A 22,604-nucleotide genomic window follows, 5' to 3' on the forward strand; every position below is an offset into this window, starting at 1 on the left:
GCCGTGTCTATCACGTGTCAGGCTCTCCGAGTGTTCGGCTGGTTTCTGGATTGTCCTGAAATCAGGGTTGATTCCGTCTCAGGGATACCTGAGACTGGTCCTGGATTCCTCCGGGGCGGGAGTGTTTTTCTCCTAGCGGAAAAACTTCAGACTCTATCTGCTGTGCAGCAGTTGCCGACCCAGAAGCGGTCATCTCTTGCGATTCTGCAGGAAGGTTCTGGGTCAGTTGGTAGCCTCTTTCGAGGCGGTTCCGTATGCCCAATTCCACGCCAGGGTACTACGGAGGGAACTGCTGTCACGATGGGACTAGCTTCCGTCATCTCTGGATTACCAGATTCAGTTGAGTCATCTGATCATGTCTCCCCTGGTATGGTGGCTGGCGTTTCCGGTGCTTCGGGCCGGAAAGTCATTTTTCTGCAGGCCACTGGACAGTGGTCACGACGGATGCCAGCCTCTCCGGTTGGGGAGGGGCGCTTGGGGCACCCAGTCAGCCCAGGGGCACTGGACTCAGGTGGAGTCCTGCCTACTGATCAACGTTCTGGAGCTCCGAGCAATCAAGCTTTGCCTTACCAGGTGGTCCCTGGATCTACAGGGCCGACCGGTCAGGATCCTGTCCGATAACACCACGTCCGTGGCGTAGGTTGATCATCAGGGAGGCACACGGAGTTCTGTTGCAGCGACGGGGGTCGCGCGCATCCTTTCGGTGGGCCGAAGGGTCCGTTCCGGCTCTATCGGCCGGGTACATTCCGGGAATACGGAATTGGCTAGCCGACTACCTAAGTCGCACTGCACTGGGCCAAGGAGAGTGGTCTCTCCACCCGCAGGTGTTTCGGGGTCTGTGCCGAAAGTGGGGCACTCCGGACGTGGACCTTCTAGCGTCCCGTCTCTATATCGGTAGGTGCCACGGTTCGTGGCCAGGTTTAAGGACCCGTGGGCGGACGCGTCAGGCGCGTTGGTGGCTCCTTGGGGTCGCTGTCGCCTACTTTACACCTTCCCTCTTCGGAAGCTTCTTCCTCGCCTGCTGCGCAGAGTAGAAGCTGTAGGGATTCTATCGGTCCTGATTGCCCCAGATTGGCCGCGTCGCTTCTGGTACGCGGACCAGGTGCGTCTGCTGGCAGACGCCCCCTAGCGTCTTCCCCTGGGAATTGATTTTCTGTTACAGGGTCCAATCTTCCACCCTGTTTCACAGCCACCGGCCTTAGCGGCGTGGCTGTTGAGAGCCAGGGGCTTAAGGACCGAGGCCTATTGGGCTCGGTGGTCTCTACCGTGCTGCCTGCACGGAGGTCTACCTCACGTAGGTTTTTTCCTCATACATGGAAGGCCTACTTCTCTGTGTGTGGGGAGATGAACTGGCACTCTCGTACATGCGTTGTGTACAGGATTCTGCTGTCTTTGCAGCAGGGAGTGGTTCAGGCTCTCGCCTTACGTACGGTTAGGAGCCAGATTTCTGCTCTGGCTGTTTTTTACTTGCAGCGACCCTTGGCATAGCACTCCTGGGTGCGTGCGTTGGGTCAGGGGGTCTGGCAGGTGGCCCCTCCGGTGCGCCCTCCATTACCCCCATGGGACTTGAATTTAGTCCTTTCAGTGCTTCGGGATGCTCCCTTTGAGGACATTCGGGAGGTTTTTTGTTTTATTGTCACAAAAGGTGATTTTATTTCTGGTAGCAATTACCTCGATCAGACGGGTGTCTGTCTGTTCTGGTGGCCTTGTCTTGCAAGGCTCCCTGCTTGGTCATCCGTAAGGATGAGGTGGTGCTGCGGCCGCAGCCGTTTTTCTCCCTAAGGTCGTTTCGGCTTTTCACTTGGATGTGGACATTGTTCTTCCATCCTTGTGTCCTCAGCCGAAGAACCCGAAGGAGGCCACTTTACATTCTTTGGATGTGGTTCGGGCCCTTCGAGTTTACTTGTCGGCGACAGCTCCGTTCCGGATGTCGGACTCGCTGTTCGTGTCTGTGTCCGGTCCCAGTAAGGGCCTGGCAGTTTCGTCGGCCACCATTTCCAGGTGGATCCGACGGATTGTGCTTCAGGCCTATGCCCTGAAGGGCGGGCGCCCCCCTTTCGGGTCATGGCGCATTCGACCAGGGCGATCGGGCCTCTTGGGCTTTCCGACACCAAGCCTCTGTGTTACTGGTGTGTAAGGCTGCGACCTGGTCGTCGGTCCACGCTTTTTCAAAGTTTTATATGGTGGATGTGAGTGCATCTTCGGATGCCTCCATTGGCCGCAGGGTGTTACAGGCGGCAGTTTAAGGTTGGAGTTCCTCCGTTGAGTAACTCCGGTTTTTGTTTGGGGTGTAACCTGTTTTTGCTGTGTTATTTTTCCCACCCCTCGAATTTTTTTGACACTGCTTGGGGACGTCCCTAAGGTCAATGAAGGCTGTGTCCGTCTATGAACGAAAGAGAAAAAAGGATTTTTGTACTCACCGTAAAATCCATTTCTCTGAGTTCATAGACGGACACAGCACCCACCCCTCCTTTGTTTGTACTGCTTGTTACGAACTGAGGCTGCTAAAGCAGGGTGTGGGTTATGCCTGGGGGAGCCACGCCCCCTGGGAGGAGCAGCATGAAGGAAAGTTTTTAACACCTTAAGTGCTGTAGAATTCTGCCTAAATCCTCCTGGTAGGAAGAAGCATAACCCTAAGGTCAATGAAGGCTGTGTCCGTCTATGAACTCAGAGAAATGGATTTTACGGTGAGTACAAAAATCCTTTTTTTTGCCCTGCATCCATCTGCGGCCTTGTCCGGCGTCCGTCTGCGGCTTTGGAGGTGTCCGTCTGCGGCCTCCATCCCGGTGTCCGTCTCCGTCCAGCCTGTCCGTCTGCGGCCTCCATCCCGGTGTCCGTCTCCGTCCAGGGTGTCCGTCTCCGTCCAGGGTGTCCGTCTGCGGCCTCAATCCCGGTGTCCGTGTCCGGTGTTCGTTTTTGGCGCAGAGAGGAGCCGGATTTCCTGTGTGTTCGGCTCCTCTCGGCTTGTCTCGGCTTCTCTCGTGTGGCTGCGGGCGGAGCCGAGCGTGGCCGAGCCTAGCCGAGTGCGCAGTACACTCGGCTCGGCTGTAGGCTGCGGCGAGCGGAGCCGAACGTGGCCGAGCCTAGCCGAGTGCGCAGTACACTCGGCTCAAGTCGGCTCTAAGCTGTGGCGGCGGAGAAACAGCGGGTATCGGCGTATAACGCGCACCCATGATTTTCCACTGATTTTAAGGGGAAAAAAGTGCGCGTTATACGCCGATAAATACGGTAACTAAAGATGCTGTTTCGTCACAGAGTCCCACCCGCTTGCGCGCCATGGCAGATGCTTACAGACGCGTGCATGAAAGCAGCTCTGATACGAGACTGAATATTTCAAGTTCTAACGGTAGTATATAGCAGTGGTCATTAACCCTGTCCTCAGGGCCCACTAACAGGCCAGGTTTTATGTATTACCTTGGGGAGATGCTGCAATCACTGAGCAGCAAATTATATGACCTGTGATGTATTTAAGTTATCTTGCAAACCTGGCCTGTTGGTGGGCCCTGATGACCACTGGTATATAGGACTTGTGTGTAAGGAATGGACAACCTTTTTTTTTTTTTTTTTTTTTTCAAATATAAGTTTTTTTGTTTTTCCAAAAGGAAAGGAAACAGAAGAGAAAAAACAAACAAACAGAGAGGGTACAGTACAAAATACGGTAACTGACATGCACAGGTACATATGTGGCACAACAGTAACAGTGATATTGGTATGAAAGGTAGCTAGAAGACAATCCGTGGTTGTATAAAATGCCTATTAACGGGGGTCACGCCTGGCATTTCTAGATTATTCCCACATCAACGCAGCTTCAGGCCTGGTCGCATTGCCCAGACCCTGACCACCAATACATCCAGTAGTACTCTCTGAGTCCATATACCTGAAACGTATGCGTATGGAGGAAGAAGAAATTAAAGTGTAGCGAAGCAAAGAGAAAGAAGAGGTTGGAAATTGGACGGGGGGGGGGGGGGGCCTGAGGGACTTTGGCCCGCATATGGAAGTTGTAACGGCCCTACCCTTTGTCATATGCTGTTTACTCAAGTGGCTAACAGAGCCACACCTTCCAAAATAACCTTTTAATGACCTGGTCAGCATGTAATGACATTCCATTGGTATTAAGTAGGGTTGTCCCGATACCGATACTAGTATCGGGACCGACCGATACTGAGCATGAGTACTCGCGCAAATGCTCCCGATGCTTTACCGATACTTTTTTTTTTCCCCAAGAGCGGGTGGAGAGCGGAGCAAAGCAGTCCTCGAGTATGGAGGAGAGGAGAGCTGCTGCCGCCTAGTCCCCTAAGAGAAAGCCAAGCCCCAGACCCTCCGCCTCTGCCGACATCTAGTTGATCAGCGCGGTGAACATAACAGCTTTCATTTGAATAGCTGTGTGTTCCCCGCTGCGCCTCGTCATGTATAGACACTCCCCCTTGTCCGGAAACTTTGATAGGCAGATCACCCGTCCCAGGATTGGACGGGTGATCTGTCTATCAAAGTGCCCGAGCAAGGGGGAGTGTCTATACATGACGAGGCGTGGCGGGGAACACACAGCTATTCAAATGAAAGCTGTTATGTTCCCCGCGCTGATCAACTGGCTGCATTTGGGGACACATGGCTGCATTTTAAAAAAAGTATCAGTAATCGGTATTGGTGAGTACATGAAAAAAATTATTGGTACTTGTACTCGGTCCTTAAAAAGTGGTATCGGGACAACCCTAGTATTAAGTCAGCTAAAGTAACCAGGATATTGGTGGCTTTTGTTTTTTGAATATCGTGAGACTACTAGACACAAAAAAAGGCACAGTGCTTTAATGGGAAACCTTGTCTGTATGGCCCATTTTACTCATAAACTCAACTTGGCCTTTAAAAACTGAACAAAAAGAAGCTGCTGTTGGATATAAACTGGAAGGCACTTTCCTAAAGCAACATTCATTTCTCCCATTTTGCCCAAATGTTGGGCCGTTCTGACCGAACCTAGTTTTAGCCCTTTCTGCTTTGCTTCCTACACATTACTATTGCCTAGTGAGACGTCCTATCCTAGTCATTAGCCAGTAGGATTGTGTGGAGGGAGTAGGTTGGATAGTGATAGGATCACTCATCTGACATCACAGGCAGTGAGGCACACTGACACCAGGACCATAAAGAGGACCTTGAAGCAGTTATTTCAATTGTTTTCAGGAAGCCATTCTACTGGAGGCAGAAAGTCTGTAGGTCCACGGAGAATCTCTTTACAAATAAAAACAGTTGGACTTTGCAAGGCTGTTATCCTTGTTTTTCTCAATCCCTCTGCATGAAGGTGGCACTGTTGCTAACGCATGTTGTCTGCGTTTCATTAAACCAAGTTTTCTAGTAGTTTTATTTCCCTCTAAACTGTAGGTAAGGCATTTGTCACGTCTCTGGTAGGATTTTGATATGACGAGGTCGGCCTCCCTTGTATCTTTAACCCAAGCCCCACTGAAGGTGGAACAGATGGTGGCTAGGGACAGGAGGGACACGAGTACCTTAGAATGTTGCTTGCAGAACTTGCGGTTGGAGTTGTAGGCTTTGTGGCACAGGCAGGACAACAGGCAAGGAGCTGGGATGAAGCTCAGGTACATAGAGGCAGTGTTGGAGCCGAACAGAGGACGAAAGCAGAGTTGTGAGGGAAGCCGGGTTGGGTAAAACAGACGGGTAGCAAGGTACAAGGCAATAAGCAGAAGCAGGGTCAGGGGGAAACCGGAATCGGGAACCAGTAGTCGGAGTATATCGGAGTCCAAAAGCAAATTCTGAGGAAGCCAGGATCAGCAACAGGTATCATGCAGGTTTAAACAGGGTTCAGAGGTTCAGGACACAGCGGAAGACCAGTCAGCACCGTTAGAGAGTCAGGGCGCACTTTAAATAGGCCGTCTGGCGCCAATTGGAGTTAGGGACACGCTCCTGTGCGTGCACGCCGTTCGTTGCGCACTGGCATTCGGGAGAGTCCGTAGTTGTCCGTGATCGTGCACATGCGCATGAGTGCGCGCCAGGTTCAAACTACCAGTTCTCTTACAGCATTATTATGTTACAGGGAACCTGTCCTGGCCTAAAAAGTGCTTTAACTGTATGTATTGCCAAAACTTTTATTTTTTTTTATAAGTGCCCATGTTGGGGTCCACACTTGGAAGATTCAATTTCTCCATTTGTTCTGGTGAACATTGTTAGGAGAACCAGCAGCTGTCAGGAACAAGAGGTGAGGGGAAATCTTCCACTTGGGACCCGTGTTCCAGTGGCAATTTGTCTAAGAGGAAATTTCCCCTCAATCCAGAGAGATCCCAACGTTGTGTCTGTGGGACAAGAAGCTCCAGATCTCTCCATTGGGGCAAGGTCACAAACATATTAAAGGTTTTGGCTACAGATACATTTTAACCTAACGACAGTGCTGAAGTACATGCAGCACATTATGGTTCCTTCACATAGTCAAATCTACAGATCAGTCCCCTAGAGCAGTGGTCCTCAACCCTGTCCTAACAGGCCAGGTTTTATGTATTACCTTGGGGAGATGCAGACTAGAATACTGCAATCGGTGAGCAGCAAATTAAATCACCTGTGATGTATTTCAGTTATCTTGCAAACCTGGCCTGTTAGTGGGCCCTGAGGACAGGTTTAATAACCACTGCCTTAGGCCTCGTACACACCACCGAACATGTCTGCTGAAACTGGTCCGCGGACATGTCCGACCGTGTGTAGGGCCTAGCGGACCGGATTCCTGGCCGAGCGGACAGGTTTCCAGCAGACAATGCAGAACAAATATAAAGATCAGGACTTCTCATCAAATATCCCTACCTGACCTCATTAATGGTTCTTTTGGCTGAATGAGCACCAATCCCCACCAGTGTTGCCAACCCTCAATATTTTTACTGGCAGCCAGTAAATAACAGGCAATTTTCTCCTTCCATCTGACCTTTCAGACTGCCAAACCCCAACACATCTATATCATCAATTGACATTTTCACACAATGAAATTTCTTAGGAGCCAGACTCCATTAACACCTCAACAGTATGTGTCCCCACATGAATGAATACTGTCCTATTGACCTGTTGGGTTCAGAATTAACCACCTGTAATATTTCAAGATATCCTGCAATACATGAATTATCATTACTGTCCCATCTCATGTAATCCATGATATCAGTTCTCAGTCATCCTATGCCCCTAGTGGACATAGGATGACCCTAGATGCAAGAGTCATTGGTGAAGCTGACACAGGAGTACCCCACATCCTTCAAGAGCCTCTGGGTCCCACGGGCCATACCGTTACAACCAGTTACAGAGACATCCCGGATTAGCAGTTCCTGCTTCAGAAATATTCGTTTTTATCACCTGATTAAGCACCAGATTCGGGTGTGAAACATGTAAGCTGTTTGCATCCCTCCCTTTTGTACTGTATGGATTGACTGCTATACATTGGATTTTAACCTAATAAAGGTGTTGTGTCAGAGTGCTGCCGTATCGGAGTGCTGCCATCCAGGCTTATTCGTTTGTTCTAGGAGTTTAAGGGAGCCGGGAAGGTTAGCAGATGGGGAGCTTTGCACTTTAGGTTGGCTTTGACTGTCACTAAATCGACCCCTGAAGAGGATATTTTTAATACCTTCATTCCATCCTGTTTGCATGCTAACACCTATTCCTTTAATCTGTCCTCCAATTCCTAAACTCGATTCCATGGGTCTACAGCTGTTGCGGACCTGCAAGGACCAGCATGTGCAATGGCGTCCACAGGTTCCTCTGCTTGTTTCTCTTGCATGCTCACCCTCCATTCCTCTCCTCAAGCCATGAATTAACTTTCCATCCATTGTATGTTTCCACCTCTCACTGGTTAATTCATGATTGAAATTCACCTTGTTAGTTTGTTACCATTTTGCTTTTTTTGTTTCTTTTTTTTTATTTCTTTTTTTTTTTTTTTGGACGATCCCTAATGAAAATAATTTCTGTTTTTTCCTCTGTCGTCCCCTCGGTTGCTGACCCTCCTCCCCACACTTTTTACTCTTGTCTGTTGTGGTAAGTTGGATTTGGTGAATATATTTCTCTATTTGTAACTTCAGTCAAGAGAAAAAAAAAAACGAACGATAGACCCTCCCGTACTGTGCCAGCAAGCAACAATATTTTATGTACAGAAAAACATGTCATTTTTTTTAATGAGGAGAACAAACCAAGAATCTGAATATGAAGTTCAAATGTGTTAATATTGTGCTGATTTACTTATGAAAGTTTTATGCTTGACCCTTATTTAGCGTTTCCTGATACTTGGCCATTGCTGTCCTGTCAACAAACTACCTGGACCTCAAAGATTGGGGCTGATTTACCAAAGGAATACTTAAAGGGGTTGTAAAGCTTCGCGTTTTATCACCTTAACCACTTGCCGACCAGCCGCCGCAGTTATACGGCGGCAGGTCGGCTCCCCTGCGCGAGAGCCCGTAGCTATACGTCGGGCATTCGAAGCGGCCAATAGGGCCTCCCGCTCGTCCCTGACTCCTGTGCCCGGCGGGTGTGATCGCCGCCAGGCACCCACGATTGCTCGTTACAGAGCGAGGACCGGGAGCTGGGTGTGTAAACACACAGCTCCCGGTCCTGTCAGGGGGAGAAATGCCTGACCGTCTGTTCATACAATGTATGAACAGCGATCAGTCATTTCCCCTAGTGAGGCCACCCCCCCCTACAGTTAGAACACACCCAGGGAACATACTTGACCCCTTCCCCGCCCCCTAGTGTTAACCCCTTCCCTGCCAGTGGCATTTTTATAGTAATCCAATGCATTTTTATAGCAATGATCGCTATAAAAATGCAAATGGTCCCAAAAATGTGTCAAAAGTGTCCGATGTGTCCGCCATAATGTCGCAGTACTGAAAAAAATCGCTGATCGCCGCCATTACTAGTAAAAAAAAATATTAATAAAAATGCCATAAAACTACCCCCTATTTTGTAAACGCTATAACTTTCGCGCAAACCAATCAATAAATGTTTATTGCGATTTTTTTTACGAAAAATATGTAGAAGAATACGTATCGGCCTAAACTGAGGAAAAAAATTGTTTTTTTATATATTTTTGGGGGATATTTATAGCAAAAAGTAAAAAATATTCTTTTTTTTTCAAAATTGTCGCTCTATTTTTGTTTGTAGCGCAAAAAATAAAAACCGCAGAGGTGATCAAATACCACCAAAAGAAAGCTCTATTTGTGGGAAAGAAAGGACGCCAATTTTGTTTGGGAGCCACGTCGCACGACCGCGCAATTGTCAGTTAAAGCGACGCAGTGCCGAATCGCAAAAACTGGCCGGATCCTTTACCTGCATTTTGGTCCGGGTCTTAAGTGGTTAATGCATCCTGTGCATTAAAGCGGGGGTTTACCCTAAAAAAAAAAAAAAAATTCTACCATGTCATCCAGCATACTAGCGCGAGCTAAAGTATGCCTTTATTTTATTTTTTTGCGCCGTACTCACAGTTTAATACATTAGTTAAGTTTCAGACTCCCCGCGAGAAGTAGGCATTCCTATGCAGAGGGGAACATGATTGACGGTCGGCTATGGCCCGTCACGCTTCCCGAAAATAGCCGAAATAGGACTTGGCTCTTCACGGCGCCTGCGCAGTCAGCTCCTAGTCTGTGCGCAGGCGCCGTATAGCGCCGTGAAGAGCCGAGTCCTACTCCGGCTATTTTCGGGAAGCGTGACGCGCCATAGCCGGCCGTCAATCATGTTCCCCTCTGCATAGGAACGCCCATTCCCCGCGGGGAGTCTGAAACTTAACTACGGGATTAAACTGTGAGTACGGCGCAAAAAAATAAAATAAAGGCATACTGCAGCTCACGCTAGTATGCTGGATTTCATGGTAGAAACTTGTTATTTAGGGTGAACCACCGCTTTAAGGTGAAAAAACATCCGATGCTTACATCAACCCCACTTCCAAGCGTCCATCGCATTTTCTAATAAACAAGTCCAGTGTCTGATGGCGTTATGCAGACTCAGTGGCTGAAAAACAGTGTAAGCCCAAATTGTTGACAAGACCGCAACTGCCGGGCTTCAGATAACCTTTGACCTCCTGACTCTCTCAGGCTCAGGAGTCCAAATTGATAAAGGAACACATTTATCAATTTTTAACCATAAGGGGTCAAATGTGAATAATTCATAAATACGCTTGCACAACTTTAACAATTTAAGACTGAATACTCAGATTTTTGCCTAAGCCCATTCGTGACTGGTTCTCTTTACATAATAAAGTGGGGAAAAAAAGTTTACAAAAAATGTTTTCAATTTTTTTTTTTTTTTAATTGGTTTTTCTTTTCTGGCAGTAAACGTCTTGGCTGGCGCAGTCTTCCTCCCTTTTGTGTTGTGAATGTGAATTGTCCCTTGTCCCTTGCTGTAGTGAGAGGGGGTTACTATGCATTTAATAACCAAAATGGTGGCTTCATTCTGTCTTTCAACTCTATATTGGCTAATTGGTGTAATCTCCTCTCTCAAGCTGCGCTATTATTTTTTCCCCCCCAGAAAATAATAGGACACTTAGCACTTTACGTCCCTTAAAATTGTTCTGCTACTCTGCACATTCCATCTTAAATTAGAACTCCAATTGGTTTATGGATAGCCACCATCGATGGTCACCAAGCTCAGGAATTAGAGGATAGTTTGCACCTTTATCACAGCAGGCTGTATTTTCTATACATAGCAGGACTGAAAATGCCCCCACTGGATGTTTCAGGAATGTATATTATTTGTTTTTTTATATTGTCTTGCTTTCTTTCTTAGTTATGGTCAAAGTAAATTTGTATACTTTTATCTAGGTAAATGTTCACATTGCATTTTAAGTATTATCTGGTCTTTGTTCTAACCAGTCACCACAGCTGTTAGCCCCCTGTTTTTGTTGTCTCTTCTGTTTATCAGCTGCCATGAAAAGCCCGATGTTTAAAGACCTCAACAGCTCAAGCTGAAATTTGCACACAGTGAAGGGCTTATGCCAATTACTCCCCCCACCTTAGGTCCCTTTCACACTACTGTGACTTCAAAGTCACGCGATTTTACCGCAATTTCAGGGAATGCCTGTGTAGTGTCACAGTTTGCTGCCTATCGTAGAATGCTGCGAAAGTCACGTGGCGGCCAACTGCGCATGCGCGATGCGTTCCAAACGCAAGTGCGATGCGTTCCAATGGATTTTTTACAGTACACACCAGCGAACCCGGCATTCAGGGCAACGTGGATTTAGAGGAAAGTGGCCAGTCGGCCTCACGTCTTCGCTTCGCTCGGACGGCTCGCTCCGCTCGTTAGGCCTCCTGGCTCTTTTTTTAACATCCTCCAATCCACGGGGATGTTAAGGAAAGAGCCTGGATGCCGACCGAGGTTTCACTGGTGTGCACTGTCGTGAATCCATTGTAACGCATCGCATTTGCGTTTGGAACGCATCGCGCATGCGCAGTTGACCGCCACGTGACTTCCGGAGCATTGTAGGATAGGCAGCAAACTGTGACAATACACCTGCATCAAAATTGGACTAAAGTAGTGCAGGGACTACTTTGAAGTCGCAACGACTTGAAGTCGTACTAAGAAGAATGGTTGTCATTGTTCATCACGGGGAACGACTTGTCATGCTACTTTGCAGTCCCAAATCGTGGGACAAGTTGTACAAGTGTGAAAGGGGCCTTAGCTGGCTCAGTTAGAGGTGAACTCCAGGAAAACTTAAAACCATTCCTTGCAGGGCGTCTGCGCCCACACTGCAAGATTGAATCACTCATTTAGGACTAGGGGTCTGGAAAAAGCACTTTTACTTACCCGATCCTCTGCTCCTGCTGACTTCTCTGTTCTGCTAGACCAGTCCTGGCAGCGTCTTCTTTCCTGCACTTTGGTGGCCTAAGGAGGTCCTCTAATGTCATCAAGACCAATGCAGGAACATATTTCTCTTCCGTTCATAGACGGACACAGCATCCTTTGACAGTAGGAAGCGGATATAACCCTACTGTCAAAGGATGCTGTGAGGGACAGAGCATGGGGGAGCGCCGTCTTCTGTGAGAGCAGGGGGATCAGGTAAGTAAAGGTGAGTTTTCATCCCTTTGACCCCTGGGGGCAGATCCACGCAGCGCGACGCATTCTTCCGTCCGGCGTAGCGTGTCTCTGATACGCTACGCCGCCGTAACTTACAGAATTTCCGCCGTAAGTTACGGTGGCGTAGTGTACTTTTGGCGGGGTAAGGGCGCGCAATTCAAATGTATGTGATGGGGGTGTGTTTTATGTTAATACGTCTTGACCCGACGTAAATGACTTTTTTTTTTAACTGCGCATGCGCCGTCCGTGGGGGTATCCCAGTGCGCATGCTCGAAATTAACCCGCAACAAGCCAATGCTTACGACGTTGACGTCATTCTACGCAAAGCCCTATTCGCGAACGACTTGCGCAAACGACGTAACATTTTCAAGCTTCGACGCGGGAACGACGGCCATACTTAACATAGGATACGCCTCATATAGCAGGGGCCACTATATGCCGAAAAAAGCCTTACGGAAACGACGTAAAAAATGCGCCAGCTGGACGTATGTTCGTTGATCGCCGTATCTAGCTAATTTGCATACTCAACGCGGAATTCCCCGGAAACGGCACCTAGCAGCCAGCGTAAATATGCACCTACGATCCGACGGCGTACTAAGACGTACGCCAGTCGGATCGAGCCCAGATTCAGTCGTATCTTGTTTTGTGGATACAAAACAAAGATACGACGGGGGAATTTTAAAAATTACTCGGCGTATCCATAGATACGCCGGCGTAATTCGTTTGTGGATCTGGCCCCTGGTGTCTAACCTGTGGCCAGAGGGCCACATGCGGCCCCTTGATGTGTGGTTCTCAGACGTCAGTATAATTGGGAATCTCAATCCTTCCTAAAATGCTATTTTAGAATTCTGTGGATGCTGGTATGTTTAGTTGGCCCCCTATGCTTTTGAGGATCCAGCAGCAATAGCTTCCAGTTCCACCACCCCACTGGTTTTCCCATTTACAGTGCCTTATTGTTGAAGTATTGGTATGTGGTGCAGGACTCTAGGGCGGAGACCAATGGGGGGTTTGGATCACCAGCATCCACCCATGAATGAAATATCAGATCTGGGTTGAAAGGCCTTGCAGAAAACCCAGGAAGAATTTGGATTCAGCAGGAAGCAAGTACAAATCAAAAAGGGACATTAACCATTGCTCAACTGCGGTGAGCTATTATTTTGAATGGAATCTTGGCAGCCATCTAAAGCGGAGCTCCAACCAAAATGTTGTTTTTTGGTATTTGATAGAGTAAAGCCTCGTACACACGATCGGATTTCCATTGGACAACTCTGTGGAATTTTGTGCGAAGGGCGTTGGACGTGAACTTGGTATGCATACAGACGGCAGAACTTTTTCAGCTCTTTAGCGCCACCCTTTGGGCAACTTCTGCTAATGTTGACCTATGGTTAGCATTGGTTCGGAGCATGCGTGTTTGTACTTTGGATTTTATTCCGACTAACCTGTGTACACACAGTCGGATAATCTGACGGCACACATTTGTTTTTTGGACAGTTTTAAAGCATGCTATAAAACATTTGTTGTAGGAAAATCCAACAACGGTTGTGCGATGGAGCATACAAACAGTCGGATTTTCAGACAAAACCCTTCCATCACACATTTGTTGTTGGAAAAACCGATCGTGTGTACGAGGCTTTAGAAACTATTAGAACCTCTGGCCATATTTATGGCTCCTCATTGGAGAGGTTTCTTGTCTTGATGACAACCAAGGTAATGCTAGAAACCAAACCCTGCTTCCCCTTCTTTGACTGAGAGTCTAACCATTCTCCACTCAAATCTCAAAAATAGAGTTTTGACTTAAAGCGGAGGTTCACCCAAATAACATCTATATCAACTTATTTATACTTCTAACATGTACAGTCCGCATTTTTTTTTTTTTTACGCTGTACATACCGTATAATCTATATTTGCAATCTGGCTTCCAGAGACTTCCCCCGGCGGGAGTAGGCGTTTCTATGCTGAGGAGGAATGTCCTCTGGGAGGTCGCCCAGATGATTGACGTCCTTTCAGAAAAAGTTCCACCCAGCAGATAAGGCCCCGCCCCCGTATTGCGTAGGCGCGCCACGAGTCACAGCGTTTCCGAAAGAAGCATAACATGCAGAGCTGCATGTCGGCTCTATACGGCGCCTGCGCACCAACTAGGAGCCGTGTAGAGCTGACTGCGCAGGCGCCGTATAGAGCTTCTTCATGTCCGGAAACGCCGTGACGCGCCCACGCAATACAGGGGGCGGGGCCTTATCCGCCGGGTGGAACTTTTTCTGAAAGGACGTCAATCATCTGGGCGTGTGAAAAATATACTACAGCGCTAATTAAATAATCAATTCCACGTGCACCTAAATAAAAAACCAAATAATATAGCTTGATATATCTTGAGTGATACCAAATCCAAACAGTGAAACATATAAAATATAGATGCGCTAATATTAACTTAAAAGGTGATAAAACGTACAAAGAAAACTAATCGGAGAACACTCCATAAACTGTGAATTACTAATATGTCCTTAATCAGTGCACAGTGATTAGCAGGATTCCATGCAGGGAAAAATCACTCTCTTCAATCTGAATGCTAATCCAGCCCTCCACCGCTGTGATCAGATTATACAGGCACTCACAGACAGGGATTGCATGAAAGAAAAGAGAAAAACCTCATTGCGCAATATTCGATGACAGATCAAAAATGTAATCAGAGCATTGACATATGCACTCACGAATCCCCGCTTTCAGTAAAGCATGAAAACGCCACTCAGTATGCTGTTTCCTCAGCTCGATCCGATGCACTCGGATTCGATCGCAGGCTCCTCCCTACGCGTTACGTCACAGGCACGCGACTTACTCATGGGTTCCTACCATCTGGGCGACCTCCCAGAGGACATTGCTCCTCAGCATAGAACCGTCTACTCCCACGGGGAGAAGTACCCGGAAGCCAGATTGCAAATATAGATTATACGGTATGTACAGCGTAAAAATAAATAAAAAATGCGGACTGTACATGTTAGAAGTATAAAGAAGTTGGTCTGATATAGATGTTATTTGGGTGAACCTCCGCTTTAAAGAAGAAGCATTTCCCAGTGGAGGTGGCCATCTTGCACAATGAATTGGAAAATGGATCCTGTAGATCAGGGATATGCAGTTAGCGATCCTCCAGCTGTTGCAGAACTACAAGTCCCATGAGGCATAGCATGACTCTTACAGCCACAAGCATGACACCCAGAGTCATGATGGGACTTGTAGTTTTGCAACAGCTGGAGGTCCGCTAATTGCATATCCCTGCTGTAGATATTTGAACTATAGAAAGAAGTTGAATTTGTCTCGGTGGATTGTGTACTTCTCTGGTACTGTGTGTTAAATATGTCACCAGTTTTTCTCCTGGTTGTTATTAATCGCGTGTTAACCGTTCCCTCTCCACAGGTTGGGAAGAGGATGTTTGGCACCTATTTCCGAGTTGGCTTTTACGGAACTCGATTTGGAGACTTGGACGAACAGGAGTTTGTTTACAAAGAGCCGGCCATAACTAAGCTGGCCGAGATCTCGCACAGGCTGGAGGTACAATATTCTCGCTAATTTAACCCATTCCTGTATAAGTGGGATGTCCTCTGAGGCCGGGTTCCCACCGCCGCTGCATGCGTCTCACAGCAGGGGTCCGGTGCGTGCTGGTTCACCGGTTCAGGTCCGATTTCTGCTCGAATCTTGGGATTTTCCATCAGTTTCCACCCTGCTGACAGTGGTCACCAAGGAAAATAGGGTGAATTGGGGACACTGACAAGCAGGGGCGTTGCTAGGTCTGAAAAAGATCTGGGGCTAGAGCCCATAGCAGTGGTCACCAACCTTTTTGCAGGCCCGTGGGGGTGGGGGGGGGCATGTCAGTGGTAAACAATTTTTCGCAGGCAATGGTTGGTGTTGGCGCTTCAATCATCATGGCACCATGGATGATATGGTGTCAGGATGATTAAAGCGCATTGTTTCTATTGTCACAGTCAAATATATAATGAATGGTTCAACTCCCCATAATGCAGAATCAGTGGAAACCCTGGGCGTGTCAATTGCCACATCTACTGTCGCCAGATGCAGTGTGTCGCTTGCCACGTCTCTTGCCACCATTTGCAGACTGTCGCTTGCCACATCTCTCGCTCACCTCTCTCCTCCACCTCGCTCATGCAGCCAGCCCGCCCACCGCAACAGCCGCGGCCCCCTGGTTAGGCAGGGAGCCTGCGGCAAAAGACTCGGGGCTATAGCCCCAATAGCCACCCCCTAGCGATGCCCCTGCTGACAACAATAAAACAATAAATAAAAAATCTATCTGTAAAGGAAGAGCACCACACCTATAGGTCAAGGAGTCAAAAATGTTCTTTTCTTATATAGACAATAGAATAAAAAAAACTCCAACATGTTTTAGGGGGCTTCATCAGGGCTACAACGCAAATAAAACAACAAGAATATAAAAGATGGCAAAAATAGCAGAAGTACAACTAATGGAAAACCTTACTATGAGTATGAAAGAGCAGGAGGACAAGCATTGGCAGATATGGGCTCCATATATCGCATACAGGGAGCGGACGGGATGAGGAGAGGAAAGAGCCAAGAAGGGGAAGAGGGGAGGAGACGGAGAGAGAGGGGGAGGGGTGGGGGGAATTGTTTTTGGCTTTTTTTTTTTTTTTCATTATGTTTTCTAATCTAAAGATTAAACCGATTACTCTTGGTTTATTTCTTTCTCGGGGGGGGGGGGGAGTACTCAGTGGTAGGGTTGGAATTATAGCTAAATCACAAGGATACAATTAAGAATAGAGTTAAAATAATATAAGTTTATAGATAAAGTAGAAACAGGAGATAGGAGAAATTAAATATGATTAAGAGTAAAATAAGCAGAATATATGCATAAGATGGTTTATTTGTAAAGATGTATGTGTATCTTTGTGAAAAAATCCTTTAAAATAAAGAATTGGAAAAAAAAAAGAATATAAAAGATGACATGCAATAATGAAATGATGTATTATGAAAGAATCTCCTATAAATATATAATACCTATGTAGCTAATGTTTCAAATTATTTGGCTATTGTGTGTTATAGTAAATGTGTTTTACTTTTAAATGATATTATGACATCATTTGGTCTTGTTTTTTTTTTTGGTTACACAGTATTTCTAATGGATTCTTTATCAATACATATTTGATTATTGCATATGAACTTTTATATATTTCTATTTGCATTGTAGCCCCTGATGAAGAGGAAGTGTTTTAAGTCCTAAAATGTGCAGACCATATCCAATAAAATACCATTTAGACTCCTTGGCATGTGGGTCTAGCACTCTTTCTACCTCTTATGTGTGTGTGTATATATGTATATATATATATATATATATATATATATATTATAATAATAATAATAATAGACTTTTCTCAGAGCCCTACTCTCCAGTTTTTTTTTAAATAAGTAGACATGTGGGGGTGTCAATTCTTCAAGTGGCTTGGTGCGGTGCAATTTAAAAAAAAAGGGGGGGTTGGGGACTTATTTTTCTGTATTTTTTAGGGTGGGGAAGCCCATTAAATGAATAGGCTGCCCTATACACAGAGAACGTAAACACACAAACCTAACCGTGGATACCCTTGCAGTTACATGGCATGGAAGTTCATGAATTGGCAGTGTATTATCTTTTTATCATGTGTCTGATATATAATAAGCTTTGTCTCTGTGTAGGGCTTCTATGGCGAGAGGTTCGGAGAAGATGCTGTGGAAGTTATCAAAGACTCCAACCTGGTGGATAAATGCAAATTAGACTCAAACAAGGTGAGCAGACGGGCGCTATATTCGGCTTGTCCTAGCTGAATATTATTTCTTGAGCATCAGGGGAAGTGTTCTGGACTACTGAATGTGGAACCTTTAGGCCCGGTTCACATGTGAGCATATCGGAAACGTGGGTGGAATGGTGCGTTTCTACCCACGTTTCTGGAATGCATGAAAAACACACAAGACGCGTTTGGGTGGCATTCATTGTTAACCACTTCAGCCCTGGACCATTTGGCTGCCAGATGCCCAGGGCCACTTTTTGCGATTTGGCGCTGTGTCGATTTAACAGACAATTGCGCGGTCGTGAGACGTGGCTCCCAAACAAAATTGGCGTCCTTTTTTCCCCACAAATAGAGCTTTCTTTTGGTGGTATTTGATCACCTCTGCGGTTTTTATTTTTTGCGCTATAAAAAAAAAAGAGCAACAATTTTGAAAAAATATCAATATTTTTTACTTTTTGCTATAATAAATATCCCCAAAAAATATATAAAAAAACTATTTATTTCTTCAGTTTAGGCTGATACGTATTCTTCTACATATTTTTGGTAAAAAAAATAGCAATAATCGTTTATTGATTGGTTTGCGCAAAATGTATAGCGTTTACAAAATAGGAGATAGTTTTATGGCATTTTTATTAATTTTTATTAGTAATGGAGGCGATCAGCGATTTTTATCGTGACTGCGACATAATGGCGGACACTTTTGGTGCTATTTTGGGACCATTCACATTTATACAGCGATTAGTACTATAAAAATGCACTGATAACTGTGAAAATGTGACTGGCAGTGAAGGGGATAACCACTAGGGGGCTAGGACGGGGTTAAAGTGGAGGTTCACCTAAAAATAAACTTTTAACATTGCATTTATGAGATTAATGACAATTAGAATCGGCATTTTTTTTTAAAAAAAAATACGTCCGTACATACCGTTTCCTATATGTGTTCTCACCGCCGCTTCCGGGTATGATGGTCGGGGCTGGGCGTTTCTAATTGATTGACAGGCATCCGACCGTCGCATACATCGTGTCACGAGATGCCGAAAGAAGCCGAACGTCGGTGCGCAGGCGCCGTATAGAGCCGCAGCGACGTTCGGCTTCTTTCGGCATCTCGTGACACGATGTATGCGACGGTCGGATGCCTGTCAATCAATTAGAAACGCCCAGTCCTGACCATCATACCCGGAAGCGGCGGTGAGAACACATATAGGAAACGGTATGTACAGACGTATTTTTTTTTAAAAAAACAGCCGATTCTATTTGTCATTAATCTCATAAATGCAATGTTAAAAGTTTATTTTTAGGCGAACCTCCAATTTAAGTGTGTCCTAGGGAGTGATTCTAACGGTTTGGGGGCATGGCTACAAGTGACACGTCACTGATTGCTGCTCCCGGTGAGAGGGAACATACGATCATTGACAGTGTCGCTAGGAAGAATGGGGAGATGCTTGTGTACACTTGTCTCTCCCCGTTCTGCAGCTCTGTGACCCAATCGTTGGACACCGGTGGACATCGAGTCCGCGGGTCCCCAGTATATATAAGCCTAGGGTGTCCATCTGCATGCCTCACTGTGTCCATGTGCGTGCCTTACTGTGCCCGTGCCTCACTGTGCCCATGACTAAACATTTAACATGGGAGTCTATGGAAGTGGTGCCCAGCTTTGAAAAACCGGTGCTCCCCAGCCGTAGGTCCCCCAGGCAACAAACTTTGCACACTTGTAGATGAGAAATTGGGCTACATGTGTGCCAAGATCCGCGTCCAGGGGACCTACGACCTACCGGTACCGGGGCCCAAAAATCACCAGAGAAATGAGCGTTTAACATGGGAGTCTAAGGAAGGGGTGCCCGGCTTTGAAAAATCGGTGCTCCCCGGCCGTAGGTCCCCTGGACAACAAACTGCACACTTGTGGAGGAAGAGTGTGGCTACATGTGTGCCAAGTTTGGGGTCCAGGGGACCTACGGCCGGCCGGTACCGGGTCCCCAAAGTCCGGCATATCAGGCGCAAAAAGTTGACTCGAGTATAAGCCGAGGGGGGCATTTTCAGCACAAAAAAAAATGTGCTGAAAAACTCGGCTTATACTCGAGTATATACGGTAGTTGTGATGATATGTGCGGTTTTACGAACTCGTGTCAAAGTTGCAAACTTGTGCTTAGGCATTTGTTTTATCCTTTGGTGTGAAGGGGGTAATCTAGCTGTGAGTATAAGATGGGGCTGAGGTGTAGCATGAAATGAATGTTTGAAGCATGAAATAAATGTTTTTACTGAAGAAATTATCCTGAAACTCAGAATGCAGTTTGGTGAGCCGACATTCGTATTCAGAAGAGTCTCTTAAAGTGGAGTTCCACCCATAAATATAACATTACATCAGTAGTTTTAAAAAAATGTCAGTCCTTTACGAAAATTTTTTTTTTTTTAGATGCCTTCAAAGTGTTGTTGCTAGGCAGAATAGTTAATCTTCCCACTTCCTGCACCTAGGTGCTCAAAGCTTCCTAACCTACACCGCACAGACTCCTGGGAATGTAGTGGGTGTAACTTTCCAGGAGTCTGTGCACTCCCCAGTCTCAAAGAATCATGTGACTTGGACAGCACAGGTGCTGAAACCTGATCTGACACTGCTTGTGCAGCACTGAGCATGTGCGAGATGTGCAAGGCTGAAATCCAGGAAGTCATACAGTCTGGCTTCATGATGCCCACACTTAAGATGGCCCCAGTCGATTTCTATTTTATAAAGTGTCTAAATGCCGTAACAACCTAACAAAACGGACCTTAGTTTACAGACTAACTTTACTAGAATACATTAAGCTTGTGTATTACAGGGGTATTTATATTTAAAAAGTGAAATTGTGGCCGAAACTCCGCTTTAAGCTTAGATTGTTCCTCTTCTCCAGGCCTTCGTACAGATAACCTATGTGGAGCCGTACTTTGACACTTACGAAATGAAAGACAGAATCACCTACTTTGATAAGAACTACAATCTGCGCAGATTTATGTACTGCACCCCCTTCACGCTGGACGGGCGAGCGCATGGTGAATTACACGAGCAGTTCAAGAGGAAGACGATCCTGACCACGTCACACGCTTTCCCTTACATCAAAACCCGCATTAATGTCATCCATAAGGAGGAGGTAAGTGGCTGTGTGGGGTCACTGTGTGCACTGTAGTGTAAGTCCGGGGCGGATGTCAAATCGGGAGCAGCGTCTGCAGTCACTGTGTCCCAATTGACATGAATGGGAGTGCCTGCACGGGGATGCACAGAACACCTGCAGTGCCCGAGTGCCTCAATGGTCAGTCCGCCCCTGCACAGTGCAGAGCCTTCTCCATCGGTAACCATTCCTCTGTGTGTTTCCTCTGTTGGATGCAGATTATCCTCACTCCCATTGAAGTGGCAATAGAAGATATGCAAAAGAAGACTCAGGAGCTGGCATTCGCCACCCACCAAGAACCAGCCGACCCGAAAATGCTGCAGATGGTCCTCCAGGGTTCAGTAGGGACCACAGTGAATCAGGTTGGTTCTGTTTTCCTACAAGTCACTGCAGTTGAGAATAAGAACTGGGAAGAGGCTGTGTGTGGACTTTTGAGGTACCGTATATTAATTGATGATACAGTCAAAATTAAGAATTTACATATTTCATAGAATAGAAAAATAGATCATTACAATCATGTTTAGGCCAATATGTATCTTCTACATATTTTTGGTAAAAAAAAAAAAAAATAATTGATGATGATAATAATAACAACAACAATAATTAATTGGTTTGCACAAAAGCTATAGCGTCTAAAAAATAGGGGATAGATTTTTTTATTTTATTTACTAGTAATGGCGGCGATCAGCTATTTTTAGTGGGACTGTGACATTGCGGCAGACAGATCACACACCTAACTGACATTTTTGGACACTTTTTGGGGGAACCAGTGAGATTACAGTGATCATTGCTTAACCACTTCAGCCCCGGACCATTTTGTGACCAGGCCACTTTTTGCGATTTGGCACTGCGTCGCTTTAACCGACAATTGCGCGGTCGTGCGACGTGGCTCCCAAACAAAATTGACGTCCTTTTTTTCCCACAAATAGAGCTTTCTTTTGGTGGTATTTGATCACCTCTGCGGTTTTTATTTTTTGCGCTATAAACAAAAAAATAGAGACAATTTTGAAAAAAGATGCAATATTTTTTACTTTTTGCTATAATAAATATCCCCAAAAAATATCTAAAAAAATGTTTTTCCTCAGTTAAGGCCGATACGTATTCTTCTACATATGTATTGGTAAAAAAATCGCAATAAGTTTTCATTGATTGGTTTGCGCAAAAGTAATAGCGTCTACAAAATAGGGGATCGTTTTATGGCATTTTTATGAAAAACATTTTTTACCAGTAATGGTGGCAATCAGCGATTTGTATTGTGACTGCGACATTACGGCGGACACATTGGAGACTTTTGACACCATTTTGGGACCATTGTCATTTTTACAGCGATCAGTGCTATAAAAATGCACTGAATACTGTAAAAATGACACTGGCAGTGAAGGGGTTAAGTGTTGTCTAGGAAGTGATTCTTTCTGTAGGGGGGCGTGGCTACACATCTCTGATCGTTGTTCCCGATGACAGGGAACACGATCAGTGACAGTGTCGCTAGGAATAACGGGGAGATGTTGTGTTTACACACAACATCTCCCCGTTCTTGAGCTCTTTGACCCAATTGTGGGACACCAGTGGCGATCGGGTCCACGGGTCCCGCGGGCAGGGTTGCGAGCGAGGTGACCACACGGCGGAAATTTAAAGGGGGCGTACCTGTACGCCCTTT

General features: G+C 46.2%; 1 protein-coding gene across 11 annotated transcripts in view; it reads left to right on the forward strand.

Moving 5' to 3' along the window:
* The window catches only part of DOCK7 (dedicator of cytokinesis 7), a 230,861-nt gene that overhangs the window by 200,775 nt on the left and 7,482 nt on the right, over positions 1-22,604 (forward strand). For 8 of the 11 annotated variants that reach the window (XM_040360795.1, XM_040360784.1, XM_040360789.1 and 5 more), the window contains 4 exons: positions 15,445-15,570; positions 17,719-17,808; positions 20,693-20,929; positions 21,166-21,309. In XM_040360795.1, coding sequence (XP_040216729.1) covers positions 15,445-15,570; positions 17,719-17,808; positions 20,693-20,929; positions 21,166-21,309 — 597 coding nt within the window. Of the gene's footprint in view, positions 1-15,435; positions 15,571-17,718; positions 17,809-20,692; positions 20,930-21,165; positions 21,310-22,604 lie in introns of all 11 variants that reach the window. The other 3 variants (XM_040360787.1, XM_040360791.1, XM_040360793.1) reach the window with 1 other exon arrangement.

The sequence above is a fragment of the Rana temporaria genome, chromosome 7 (genome assembly GCF_905171775.1).
Source record: "Rana temporaria chromosome 7, aRanTem1.1, whole genome shotgun sequence".
Taxonomy (NCBI): Eukaryota; Metazoa; Chordata; class Amphibia; order Anura; family Ranidae; genus Rana; species Rana temporaria.